Raw genomic sequence first — 14,611 nt, 5'->3', positions numbered from 1 at the left:
ACAAGTTTAAGAACATTATATCACAGGAGTAGATCTAACTGTTACAGCTGTGTCATTACTGTTGGAATGGTATATGTATTTGGTTGTATTGTGTTCTGAAAGGAAACAAACAAACATTTTCACCTGAAGAATATACTGAAAGAAATGGTTAAGAATTAAGGCAACCCTGACCTTATAAAATGAATTGACTTTTCTAAAAATCTTACAAGGAAGGAGATTGAAAATATAAAACCATAAATGAAAGCCACAATATAGCAATGTGCAAACAGCATATTTTTCTGCAGATACTGCAAAAAGCATTGAAAATTTCTATCAACTTGCTCTGAATAACCAGGATAATTATCAATCCATAATAACTAATGTCAGTTTAATAAAATGCTCAACACTGAACAAATAGGTTAATTATAACACACTAATTATAACTATAAATTAGAACAACATTTTGTTGTACTGCCCACAAAATTCTCGTCATTAGATTTTGCTATGTTTAATAAAAATGGCCTCTCACCACAAATAATTGCACAGGTTGTTCAGCAGGTAGAACAGCACCAGTCTTGACTTTTCCTTTAGTAGTTAAGCCATCATCATCATCTGAAATCTTCATTCCAGTGTCTTCGTTATATTTCTTTCTTTTCACTTGTCTGTTCGATCGTCTCTTCTGCAAAATTAATTATGACCTTAAAATTACCATTACTTTACTCCCACATGTACACACAATTATGACCTTTTCTATTATTTTATAAAAAGATAATTTGTTTTTAAGGTAATAATTATATAATTGGTCTTGTATTTATCTACACTCATTTGAAAGACAAATTAAAGCAAAATGAAACAACCTTCACTGCATAATTCAATTGGCATCAAGAATTTAACCATTATAGCTTTATCCCTTTGCTCAACTGTTTTCCTTTCTTTTGGCTCTACTTTCTTTCTCTATTACTTACTTACCACATTCAATCAACCAGTTACTCCAGGCTGTGTCCTTTCTCCTGTCTCTTTCCTTTTTCACTCTTCTTTGCTGTCTTTTAAATATTGACCTTCAACCTCTTTTTTTTGCTTTCTTCTTCACTTCCTCATGTTTACCTTCTACTCACCCACCATCACCCAGCCATAGTACTTGTTCCTCCTTTCTTTCCATTAGCGACAAACGCTTTCCCTACCTTGACCACCATATCAATTTGATTCATTATTTCAAAGAACAGTTTTGCTCCCTTCAGTATTGGATATTAAAACCTTACTTGACATCCAGAAATGGATTCTTTCTTGATCGATGGTGTGGGAATCTGTTCGGTATCTGAGCCCTCTTCTGACGATTCATTCTTCCTTTTTTTCCCAAGTGTTATTATGATTTTGCTGTTGAAACAATTTTCAATAAATTAGGATCTACCACGATATGTAGCTGTGATCTCAGATTGGGTTAACTCACGAAGACAAGCTGAAAATATCAAATTGCACAATATTTAATTGCAAAATATTGTCCAGGTCAGGAGTGAAGGACTGCTTAATTTGTGCACTCAGGAACAGATGTCAGTGCTAGAATATGGCAATATTTTCAATCTGTAGACAATGTAAGCAAGTTTTAGAAGTGCCTTACTCCCTTCTGTTGTTATCGCCAGCTCAGGTTTGAGATTATACCATTAATCACAACAAAGCACTTCACCTCAGTGCACCATTTTGGTGGCCCATTGATCTTAGTAGTTATAGAGTGAAAAAGCTTGGCAACAGAACCTTCGGTCCAACTCATTCTTGCTGACCGTGTTTCTAAAATAAATTAGTCCCACTTGTTTGCTTTTGGCCAATATCTCTCTAAACCTTTCCTATTCACATACCTATCAAAATGTTTTTTTAAATGTTCTAACTGTACCTGCATCCACCACTTCCTCTGGCAGTTCATTCCACCCACAAACCACCCTCTGTTAAAAAAAAAGTTGCCCTTTATCTCTTTTTAAGTTTTTCTCCTATCACCTTAAAAATATGCCCCCTAGTTTTGAACTCCCTCATCCTAGGGAAAAGAGCCTTGCTTAGTTATGCCCCTCATTATTTTATAAACCTCTACAAGGTCACCCCTTAAAGTCCTACAGCTAGTGAAAACACAGTCTCAGTGGTTTGAAATACTGCGAATTAACACTAAAGCAACTTCTCATTATGGATTTATTTCCACCAGGAACAACATTAATAGTTTTAAATTTTATTACTTGGAAGCAACGTAACAATTCAGACCCTACTTATATTGACACCAGGGCTGTCTTAATTGAGCAAGATCAAATGTCACGGTTACAGTAACCAGATAAAATAGAAATTAGTCTCGGAAGGTAGTGTAATACAAGCAATAGTGAATTAGTGAGTCTGACATTCTGTATAACAGCATTTCCATTGGACACTGTCAAAACAAGCTTAACCCTAATGTCTAGTCTATGTTTAGTTTTTCAGCCATTTTCCTCCCCTTCCGTGTGTGAAAAGGTTTAACTTATTGATAGGATACAAATCAAACATCTGTATCTCACTGATGTGGTCAGGGGGTGAAATTTTCAGCACAAAGTAAGGCTTTAATTGGAGCTGATGTACATGGTCACCAACTTCGCCATTTCTGATACAGCATGTTTGTCCAATTCCCTGGGCACACGGAAGGCATATTATAGACTGGACTTCTCAGGAGCCAACTGCAGTGGGCTTGTCATAATGGGAAGGCAGTATCACCACATTGCACTCAATAGTATCACTCACAAACTAGTTTACATTGCGCATGGGCTTGGAGATAATGCCTGTATTGGGGTGAATTTGCTTCAATAATTTGTCTCTTTTTTGTATCTTTTTCTTTTCTTACTGCCCTCCATTGGCATTTTTCTTTGGCTTGGTGCCTTCTTATACACTTATACATGTAAAGTTAAAGTGCAGAGATTGAATCTGGCACTTTAAGCTGATTTCCTTCCATATATATAAGAACAATATTCCTGGTTAATGAATCAGTAGTTAGGTTGGGACTTCAGCAGTGATTATGAGCTTGCTCTCCAAGTGACTTACGTAAAATCAAAATGGGTGTCATCAAACACCTCACTGTGCACAACAGATTTTTGCTTTGGTTAAGCCAAATATAAAAATGAGCTTAATGCCATGGAATGAGTTCCAGGAAAATGTACTATAACATTTTTTACAGCATTTTTGAAGAAACATCAAGGATATAACTGTCTTTTGGTGATGGAAGGTCTTCAATATTTAAGAACAGCCTGCATGCTGTAGTCAAAAACTGCGCTATTATGAAGTAAAACAAAACAACAATTTCCAGAGTTTACATAGGTGCAGTTAAGTGAAGATCTGAGGAATCTGCCACTTAAGTTAACCACCTCCTCCACAAGCAATGCTGTAACAGCACGTTGCTGATAGACTGGTCAAGGAAATGCATCAAGGATGGGATACTCACCACTAAAACAGCAGAAAATGTTCAGATTGTTTCATTCAGGTGTAACTGAAATTTGAATGGTACTATATACTCACTTAAAACCAGGCAACCTCACCAGAGCAGAATTCTGTCTCAATTGTGTAACCCTAATTTCTTCAGAATTTATTTGTTGCAGATTTAAAAAGAATACCTCCTCACCATTCTTTCATAACATCCTTCTTTCCATTTCATTTCATTTTCTGTTTTACACTGTCTCTCTCCATGAGAATTCTACAGTCTGACTGGTTCAACAGCCACACTATTTATTTCCCTATTGTACATGCCATTTAGCTTTTTAGGTGCTAGGCTGGACTAGACACCTAATGACAACACATACAGGCCATGATCTTTTTAGATTTACCAAATGTGTGCCAGCTGTCTGGAAGCTCTTTAACAACCCACCTTTGATTCAGAATGTTGAATCAATATCCTCTACATCTAGATCTATCTGACAAGTTAGTTTCTTCACATCTGCCCCATCCAAACCTCTGATAATTTTGACTGCTAATAAATTTCTTTTTTATATTGTCTTCTCCAAGAACAGTCCCACCTTTTCCAACCTACATACATAATTGAATTCCCTTCGGATCTGCGTCACTGAAGACATTCTTCAGTATTTACTCTACATTCTCTCTAAAGCCTTCATGTCTTTAAGTATGAAACCATGTCTGGGTGCAATACTGCAATTAAGGTTGGATCAGAGTTTTACAAAGGTTTGTCATAACTTCCTTGCTTTTGTACTTTATACTACTATTTGTAAAACCTAACAACATAACATGCTTAAATCAACTATTTTCTCAACCTTTAGCAATATATGCATGTATCTGCTACCTGTCTGTGCATTCTATCGTTCCCCAGTGTAATGATAACGTTTATCACTAATCTTATATGTCAAATACTGTATTTGCAAGGCTATAACCAGAATGTGGCAATTATTTGATGTAATTAAAGGGTACATTCTTCAGTTTTAAAAAGTCAGTTAGCAGTTTGTTAAGCCGGTCACCAGACATACGCAGGACAACACGGCAATTGTGGCTAGTTGCAAAAAATATGCATTTCTTCTCAGAATGTAGACAAGGTAAAGTGATAGTTGTACAGACTCTTCCAAGAAATGGGAAAACTAACCTCTCTACAAATCCTAGAATACACTTTTGCAGAGGAAGGAGAAAGTTGAGTCCAATAAGAACACACACAATCCGTTCATATAAAAAGGTAAATGACCCAATCCAAGAGGACCAGAGGGGCTTTGCAATCTCAATAACATGTTAACAATATACATCAGTAACATACCAACCTCATAGTTTTAATTGTTTACATTTGCCCAACAGAAGTCCAATCTCACTTGTTCAAACTGTAATTGGTTTCTAACCAAATATAAATTATTTTAAAAAGTTACAAAAGGCAAAGTGATACAGTAGGATTTGTTCAGACACATTTTGTATATATTTTTGAACAAAAAGTTGCAAAGTGTTGAGCTTAGTCATAGCCTGATTTAGAACTAGTTGACTGAAATGAATAGATGATCTTGTAGTTCTCACCAATGTTATCCTTTGCCCCAACAAAAAGATTCACAAACAGTGAAATAAACACAAAATTTTGATTCAAATTTAAAATATTTCCTGATTGTTTACACCAACTTCTGTCATCCAATGTCCTTCTCTGCACTCTGATTTTAAGGGCAAAGAACATAGATACTTCCTGGAACTCTTTGACAAAGAATGCAGTATATATTTTAGACTTCTTATACTGCAGTTTTCTTCCTTTGTTCTGTTCAAGTTATATTATTCAATAATGTAACAGCTGAGGCATTTTCTACTTTAAGTGATCTCTTATCTAAGAATTTTTAAAAAGTTAAGCAGCTATATAATTCAGCATTCAGCTAGTTTGTGAAAGTGATCAAAAGTGCATTGTGCCACCCTGTAAACATCGTTAGTGAAAACGTAAAGCTAGCCTGGTGAACAAAACAATGGGGATTTATCCATTAGTCTGAAAGGATTATAAGTCTGGATGTAGGTTTGCTCGCTGAGTTGGAAGGTTCATTTTCAGACATTTCATCACCATACGAGGTAGCATCTTCAGTGAACCTCCGGACGAAGCAGTGCTGATGATTCCAGCTTTCTAATTATATATTTGGGTTTCTTTGGGTTGGTGATGTCATTTCCTGCTCCCCCCATTACCTTTGATTATTGTCTGTGTAGGTTCTTTCAAGTTCATTGGCTGTTGTTTTAGTGTGAAGAATGGGTACCCAACGAACACTGTCCGCCGATTTCTCAGCAACAAACCCAAACAAGCAGATAAAACAAGTCCAGAAACCCTAGCCACTCTCCCCCACATCAAAGACATTTCAGAAATGACTGCCAGACTACTCAGACTCCTTGGCATCATGGTAGCCCACAAACCCACTAAAACAGCAGCTAATGAACTTGAATGACCCTACACAGACAACAAGCAAAATTAATGTCATTTACAAAATACCATGCAAGAACTGTAATAAACACTACCTTGGGCAAACAGGCAAATTAGCCACCAGGATACATGAACACCAACTAACCACAAAACGACATGACCCTCTCTCACTAGTATCCTTACATACAGATAAGGAAGGTCACCACTTCAACTGGGACAACACATCCATCCTAGGACAAGCCAAACAGAGACATGCACGAGAATTCCTAGAAGGATGACATTCCAACCGGAACTCTATCAACAAACATATTGACTTGGACCCCATTTACCCTCCCCACCCTCGTCTCCAAATGACCGACCTCCTGTCCTCTCTCTTTCCCCACACTTTCCCTGGAGTTCTACAGAGGAGTGCACCCTAAACCCCACCTTCCCCAGATAATCTCTCCAACACTGTCCTATACAGGGTAAACATGGAACCTGTCAAAAGCTGCAGTAAAAAGTTGTGTGCGCGGGGCTATGGCTGTGTGTGTGCGTGGCACACTATTTGGAGACTTACCGTACAAAGGCAGAATCAGCAGCAGTCTTGTTATTGGTGTACAGTCCAACTGCCCTGGAGAGGGGGGCGGTCGCACGGGGGGCGCAGTGTTGGACGGGGTTGGGGGCAGTGGTGGGGGACGGGGCGGGGGATCGCGTAGACTGTGCGGCTGCAGTCTCCTGAATGGGGAGCAGACTTTAAAAACTCTGAGCCCTAGAGGAAAGGCATTTAATCTATTAACCGAAGAATCAATTATCAGAACGAAATAGTGCCCACCCATTTCGTTCGAATAATCAAGGTTCCCCTGTAATCCTGAAAGTAGGTAGAAGACTTAAATTGTAAGACAGGGCCAAATGTCAAAAATAATGCAGTAGATTTCATCTTAAGAATGTCAGGCTATCATCGATGTTAAATTGTGGCTGCATCTTTTCTTTCCACTAACAAATGGAAAATTAGGCTGAGTCCACAATTAGAAGTGAAAATTATTATCTAATTTCCCACTGGTTATCTTCTTAGTTAGTAAACAACCACTAAACTTTGTCCTGCCTTTAATGACCCTTCCGAAACTTCACCCACACCACCGTTCTTTTGCTTAAGTCACCTTTTTTGCTTAACATTATGGAAATGTGCAATTAGATTATTAACACTTTTTTTCCCAAATTCTGGGAGGAAATAGAGGGTACTAGAGGTGATACACCACATTATACACAGTTTCTGAGACTGACTAGACAGTATTTATGACTAAATCCAGAAAGACCTTTGAATTATAAACATACTTGCTTCTATTTCTTTTCCTCCAATAGCAGCAATTGATACAAATTGATTCTGAAACAAAATCACTTTTTTTCCATATTCAACAGCATTACATGTTTCCTCATTGCTTTACTATAATTTACACTATACATTTTAGACCAGCACAATCTGGAACAGATTGTATGCTCATAGAGAGAATCCAAAGGACATTTAACACAATGGTAACAGGAATGCAGGACTTCAGTTACATGGAAAGTAACTAGGAGAATCAAGGGGCAATCTCCTTAGAGCATAGAAGATTAAGGGAAATTTAACAGAAGTATTCAAAATCAAAACTAAAAACAGCAACTGTTTCATAATGGCAGAACGGTTGATAACTAGGAGACAGATTTAAGACAGTTGCCAAAAGAAACAGTGGCAAAATGAGGAGGAATTCATTTTCTGCTGCAAATTACAATGATCGGGAATGCATTTCCTGAAACTATTGCGTCTGAAATTAGTTTGGTATGTATTGCAAGACTTAGAGTCATAGAGATGTACAGCACAGAAACAGATCCTTCGGTCCAACTTGTCCATGCCGACCAGATATCCCAACCCAACCTAGTCCCACCTGCCAGCATTCAGCCCATATCACTCCAAACCCTTCTTATTCATCTACCCATCCAGATGCCTTTTAAATGCTGCAAATGTACTAGCCTCCACCACTTCCTCTGGCCACTCATTCCATACACATAACACCCTCCGCGTGAAAAATTTGCCCCTTAGGTCTCTTTTATAACTTTCCCCTCTAACCTATACCTCTGCCCTCTACTTCTGGACTCCACCACCCCAGGGGAAAAAAACTGTCTATTTATCCGATCCATGCCCCTCATGATTTTATAAACCTCTATAAGGTCGCTCCTCAGCCTCCGACGTTCCAAGGAAAACAGCCCTAGCCTATTCAACCTCTCCCTATAGCTCAAATCCTCCAACCCTGGCAACATCCTTGTACGTCTTTTCTGAACCTTTCAAGTTTCACAACATCTTTCCGATAGGAAGGAGACCAGAATTGCATGCAATATTCCAACAGCGGTCTAACCAATGTCCTGTACAGCCGCAACCTCCCAACTCCTGTACTCAATACTCTGACCAATAAAGGAAAGTATGCCAAATGCCTTCTTCACTATCCTATCTACCTGCAACTCCACTTTCAAGGAGCTATGAACCTGCACTCCAAGGTCTCTTTGTTCAGCAACACTCCCTAGGACTTTACCATTAAGTGTACAAATCCTGCTAAGATTTGCTTTCCCAAAATGCAGCACCTCGTATTTATCTAAATTAAACTCCATCTGCCACCTCTCAGCCCATTGGCCCATCTGATCAAGATCCTGTTGTAATCTGAGGTAACCTTCTTCGCTGTCCACTACACCTCCAATTTTGGTGTCATCTGCAAACTTACTAACTATACCTCTTATGCTCACATCCAAAGCATTTACATAAATGATGAAAAGTAGTGCACCCAGCACCGATCCTTGTGGCAATCTACTGGTCACAGCCTCCAGTCTGAAAAGCAACCCTCCACCACCACCCTCTGTCTTCCACCTTTGTATCCAAATGGCTTCCTTGGCTGTAAATCTACAGCAAAAAACTAGCCACAGGAGCAGTTGGTGAGAGCAGCCTTTCACTGATGTGGCAGGCAAATGATCTGATGATGTGGTTAAGGTACATTGTTTTGGCATAGTAATGCAAGATTTTCTTTGCTATTTACAATTCTGTACTTGACCTTTGAAGTTGATCCTGGGTGTCAAAAGCATTTTACATTCCTTGCTATTAATGCCCTTAATTTTGATAATTGAAAAAATTTAGCAGAAATTGCAGCAGAAAAATAAAAAAATCTTTAAAAAGAAATTGGAAAAGTACTTGCAAGGAAAAGTTTGCAGGACTATGAAACTAAACAGACAGAGTTTTCAAAAGAATCTGTACCGATACAATGGGGTTGAGTGGTCTCCTTATATCATTGTATGATACTTTACAATGCACATAACCACTTGAAAGCACAGGTTCAGCATTTGGGCTTGAAAATCCTGTGTTATTTTAAATGACATTACAGGTTATAGAAAACCACCAAACAAGTGAAAATATAGTATTTCACCATTTCTATTTTGTAACATATCAACTTTCAAAATATTTGCACAACTGAAAAGTTAATGCTTAAAGACATGAAAACTAGTTTTGTACTTTTGAGAGAGGGTCAACTTACTTTATTTTTGTTCTATCCTTTGGTTTAGAACATAAACCAGTTCTAGATTTTTTTGACTCTTTATCTTTTTGTTTCGTTTTGCACTTGTTAGATTTCCTCTCCTCCTTTCGAGCAGACCCAGTGGATAAACAGGCTGGGTTTACCACTCGGGGAATATTCTGCTCCCCACGTGCCTTTGCCTTAGCAATTGCTTCCGATATGATGCGATTAGCTTTTTCTTGCTTGTTCTGCATTTCCTTCTTTTTTAGTTGTTTGCTTCCAGTCATCAGCTGTGCATTCTGTAATTTGACAATTTGTGCTGTTTGTGGACGAGAACTATCAATGGTGGTCTGAGAGGAAGGGGGCTGAAAATAAAATGCAGATATGAGTCAGAACAATATTGAACAAAACTGTGACTGGAAAGTAAAATATGTACTCAAATGTAAATTAAATTGAGATTGCAAACAGGGGAAAGATAAAATATACAGATTTCAAAAAAATAACAGTACTGTTTGTCCCTTTTCTAGATACAAGATCTAACAGAACAAAAGGTATGTGTCATTAAAATTATTAAACTTGAGGGGATCCAAGATGGCGGCAACCCAGCAAGTCTGAGTCTATAGTGCTCTTCCCAAGACTTGGGTAAAGTGGGTCACCCACCCCCATCACACTCACCAAATCATTCATAATAGCTGGTTAATTTAAGAAGTTGCTTAGTATTACATTTAAACAGTCTAATATTTAGTAAAAATGACCAAAGGGAAGGGAGCCCACAGCTCTCAGCAAGCAGGAACTCCTCCCCCACCCTCTCCAGCTGCATGCAGAGGCGTCCGCAGCCGCCCCGGGGGACTTACCTACAGTGACAAGCCTTGTGGAGATGATCTCCAAGCTGGACGCGAAGCTCGATGCTTTTATTGAGGAGTCCCAAAGTCGATGGGACTCACTCTCGGCCGCGCTGCAGAAGCACGACCGAGACATTAAGGAGATCGAGCGCCGAGTCGGAGAGGCGGAGTTAAAGGCCGCGACCTCCGAAACTACAGCGCAATCGGCCATGGATCGGGTTCGGACTCTCGAACAGCGAGTCCGGACCTTAGAGAATTACATTGACGACCTCGATTATCGAGGTAGTCGAAAAAATATTCGTTTGCTGGGCCTTCCCGAACGGGAAGAGGAAGGCCAGCTTACAGCGTTCCTCGAGAAGTGGCTGCCACAGCTTTTAAATCTGGAAGCTGGATCAGGCCAGGTAAAGGTGGAATGGGCCTACCGGGTCGCAATACGCAGGCCCGGCTCGAACCAGCGCCCACGCCCGGTCCTGTTCCGGCTGCAGAGCTACAAGGAGAGGCAGATACACCTAGAAATCTCTAGAAATCTTGGAAAAGACCCCCAAGCTATGATCTATAAAGGATCCAAGATCATGTTTTTCCAGGACTTTTCCCCAACTCTGGTCCGAAAGAGGAAGGCATTCGATGAGGCGAAGAAGCATTTAAGGGACTTAAATATTCAGTACTCCTTACGCTATCCAGCGACGCTACGCTTTAACCATAAAGGATCTGTGTATAACTTCGGATCGCCAGAAAAGGCTAAGGAATTCTTGGACTCTCTCAGATAAACTAAGACATAATGGATGTTGGTTTGCCTTTCCCCCCGCTTTGGTTTATATCTCCCTCTTTTTTTTCTTACTTTACTGATTAATATTATCATGGGGGGTGGGGAGAGGGATTTGATTTTCTCCCCCCCCTTGGGGTTGTTTTCTTTTATTATTTTATGTATATATGTGGGATGTATGTGTGTGTGTGTGTACGTGTGTGTGTGTGTGTACGTGTGTGTGTGTGTACGTGTGTGTGTGTGTGTACGTGTGTGTGTGTGTGTACGTGTGTGTGTGTGTGTACGTGTGTGTGTGTACGTGTGTGTGTGTGTGTACACGTGTGTGTGTGTACACGTGTGTGTGTGCACGTGTGTGTGTGCACGTGTGTGTGTGCACGTGTGTGTGTGTGTATGTATGTGTGTGTGTGTGTGTGTGTGTATGTGTATGTGTGTGTGTATATGTATAAGTGTGTGTATATGTATAAGTGTGTGTATATGTATAAGTGTGTGTATATGTATAAGTGTGTGTATGTATATATATATATATATATATAAGCTGGGGGGTTTGGTTAATGTTGGTGGGGGAAGGTGGTTACCTTATTCAATTTTACCTCTGTCTTTAGGAGCGGGGTTGTTTCTCCCTTGTTACTTTGTATTAGTATATTTAATTATTATTTGTTGAGGTTGTAATTTTATAGTTAAATGTTTATATATGGTATTAACATTACCAAATATATCCAGGTGTTGGTATGGATGGGGGTAGGGTGCTCACACTTAACTCTAGCTTTGTATTATATCTGAATTCTCCTCATTTTACTGAGGAGTGCCTGGGTCAAGGGTGGGGCATTGGTTGGGAGAGGATATGATGGACTTTTGGAGAGGAAGTGACACCCCATGGGAACAAGGGGAAAAATCTCCACTTAGATAAGTTTTATATTTTTTTTATTTAGAAATAGTTTTTTATTGTATTGGTGAGAGTGTATTAGAGAGGCTTTATTTTTGTAAATTTTATATGCTCTATGCTCGGGATGTTCTGGATAGGGTTTCCCTCCCGAGGGGTCTCGGATTTGCCCAGATGATTATGGTTGATTAGTCGGTTAAGTGGTGCACCTGGAATATCAAGGGGAGTAATTCGCCAGTCAAAAGGAAGAAAATATTATCAAATCTTAAGAAGGAAAGAGTTGATATAGCTCTCCTACAGGAGACACACCTGTCGGATAAAGAACACTTGAAATTACGACAGGGTGGATTTGAACAGGCCTTTTTTTCTTCATTTAGCTCAAAAAGCAGGGGAGTTGTTATTCTTGTTCGGAAGAATTTCCCTTTCAAAATCCTAAAGCAGATAAAAGACGAATCTGGACGATATATTTTGATTAAAGCCTTCATAAATGGAGAGGAATATGGGATTTTAAATTTGTACTGCCCCCCGGCACACCCCTTTAAATTTATAACGGAAGCCTTTTCAAAATTGATGGCTTTTGGTGCCCGTCATACAATTATAGGGGGAGACTTTAATTGTATTATGGATCCGGAAATAGATAGGATTCCCAAGAGTACTGCAGGAGTATCTCCCAGATCTAGACAATTGATGGATCTGAACAAAGAATTAGGATTAGTAGATGTATGGAGATGTCTTCATCCACAGGGCAGAGATTTTTCTTTCTACTCCAATCCACATAAATGTTATACTAGAAATGATATGTTTTTTGCCCCCTCGATTTTTTAAAATTCTATATCATCCTGTAAAATAGGTAGTATCGCAATTTCCGACCACGCTGCTGTATATATGGAAACTAAGGCGAGGAACAATGGGACATCCCCTCGGCACTGGCGTATGGACCCCTTCCTAATGAAAGATAGTAAATTTGTAAAGTACTTCTCTCAAGAATTTAAAACTTTTTTAGAAATTAATTCAGGTACAGCTAGCAACCCATCAATGATGTGGGAGACCATCAAAGCTTACACGCGAGGTTTGATCATCTCCAACTCAGCGACCCAGAAGAAATTGAAGGGAGAACAACAGCGTCTGCTTGAAGCTCGCTTAAAAGCAGCTGAAACAGCATACACTGATAGGCCTTCTATTATTAAATTGCAAAGGATTACGGCTCTTAGGACAGCTCTATACACTATGCTTACCCAAAAGGCTAAGAGGGAAATATTATTTGCAAAACAAAGGTTATATGAATATGGCGACAAACCGGGTAGATACTTAGCATTTCTTGCAAAGAAAAGGCCCCTCAGACTATTACGTCTATCAAGGAAAGTACGGGTATTCTGACTCATGATCATAAAAAGATTAATGCGATCTTTAGAGAATTTTATTCTCAGTTATATAAATTGCAGGATTGTGAAGATAGGACGAGGAGGATGCAGTCATTTTTTAAAAATTTGACCTTTCCAGGCCTAACTCCGGAACAGGTATTGGTCCTAAATGTTCCTCTAACAGTCCAAGAAATACTTGATGCAATTAGGCAACTTCAGAGTGGTAAGGCACCGGGCCCAGATGGTTTTCAAGCTGAATTCTATAAAGAATTTACAGAAATATTGGCTGGTCCACTTATGGACATGTATAACTATGCATATAGTCAGGGCTGTCTCCCGCCTTCGCTGAAAGAGGCAAATGTCTCTCTTATCCTTAAAAAAGGAAAGGATCCAGAAGATTGTATATCATATAGACCAATATCCTTGCTAAATGTAGTTTTTAAAATCCTTTCTAAAATGTTAGCACTGAGACTAGAAAGGGTACTGCCACATATTATAAAGGAGGATCAGACGGGGTTTATTAAGGGTCATAGATCATCCAATAATATTAGAAGGGTTTTGAATATGATTCAAGCCTGCCATCAGGGAAAGATACCAGGAGTAGTAGTTTCATTAGACGCGGAAAAGGCATTTGATAGGGTTGAATGGTCATATTTGTTTTACACATTGGAAAGGTTTGGCGTTGGACAGGTGTTTACCAAATGGGTTTCAACATTATATAGTGATCCCAAAGCAGTTGTGGTTACCAATGGATTAGGTTCGCATAGCTTCACTGTGGGTAGGGGCTGCCGTCAGGGATGTCCCCTCTCGCCATTGTTATTTACGCTAATAATTGAACCACTAGTAGAAGCTATATGAGCTGATCCTAATATAACGGCCCTAAGGATTGGTATAGGTAAACATAAAATTACCCTTTATGCAGATGATGTTCTTCTATTCCTCAGTAATCCTCTTATGTCCGTACCTCGCCTAATCCAAGTTATTAATACATTTAGCGCATTCTCAGGCTATAAAATTAATTTTTCAAAATCGGAGGCTATGCCAATGGGTGGCCTTGCTATGACACCCCACTTAGTGGACGGATCCCTTTTTCCCTTTCATTGGTCCCTGGAGGGCTTCTTATATTTAGGCATTTTTATTACTCCAGTATTTGGTCAGTTGTATAAGGCTAATTTTGTGCATTTACTGGAAAGGATAAGGCAGGACCTCCAGCGATGGGGAGACCTTCCAATTTCCTGGTTGGTTAGAGTAGCACTAATCAAAATGAATATCCTGCCCCGTCTCCTATATCCTATGAGAATGCTTCCGGTGATGCTGCCGAGGATGGCTCTACGTAAATTATATGGCTGGCTGGGTTCCTTTATCTGGAATCATAGACGGCCCCTCATTAAGCTGAAGAAGCTACAACTTCCACAGA

The 14,611-nt window shown here is 39.3% G+C and overlaps 1 protein-coding gene across 6 annotated transcripts in view; it reads right to left on the bottom strand.

Annotated features, from left to right (window-relative positions):
- The window catches only part of chd9 (chromodomain helicase DNA binding protein 9), a 242,429-nt gene that overhangs the window by 101,518 nt on the left and 126,300 nt on the right, over nt 1–14,611 (bottom strand). For all 6 annotated transcript variants that reach the window (XM_043706976.2, XM_043706974.2, XM_043706975.2 and 3 more), the window contains 3 exons: nt 9,370–9,713; nt 1,239–1,353; nt 509–658 (listed from right to left, as the gene is read on the bottom strand). In XM_043706976.2, the coding sequence (XP_043562911.2) occupies nt 509–658; nt 1,239–1,353; nt 9,370–9,713 (609 nt within the window). The remainder of the gene's footprint in view (nt 1–508; nt 659–1,238; nt 1,354–9,369; nt 9,714–14,611) is intronic.

The sequence above is a fragment of the Chiloscyllium plagiosum genome, unplaced genomic scaffold, assembly GCF_037043375.1.
Source record: "Chiloscyllium plagiosum isolate Xiang-an unplaced genomic scaffold, Cpla_swu_hap1 HiC_scaffold_17, whole genome shotgun sequence".
NCBI classification, from domain to species: domain Eukaryota; kingdom Metazoa; phylum Chordata; class Chondrichthyes; order Orectolobiformes; family Hemiscylliidae; genus Chiloscyllium; species Chiloscyllium plagiosum.
The sequence above is the reverse complement of the archived record's forward strand: the minus strand, read 5'-3'. Positions and strand labels throughout refer to the sequence as shown.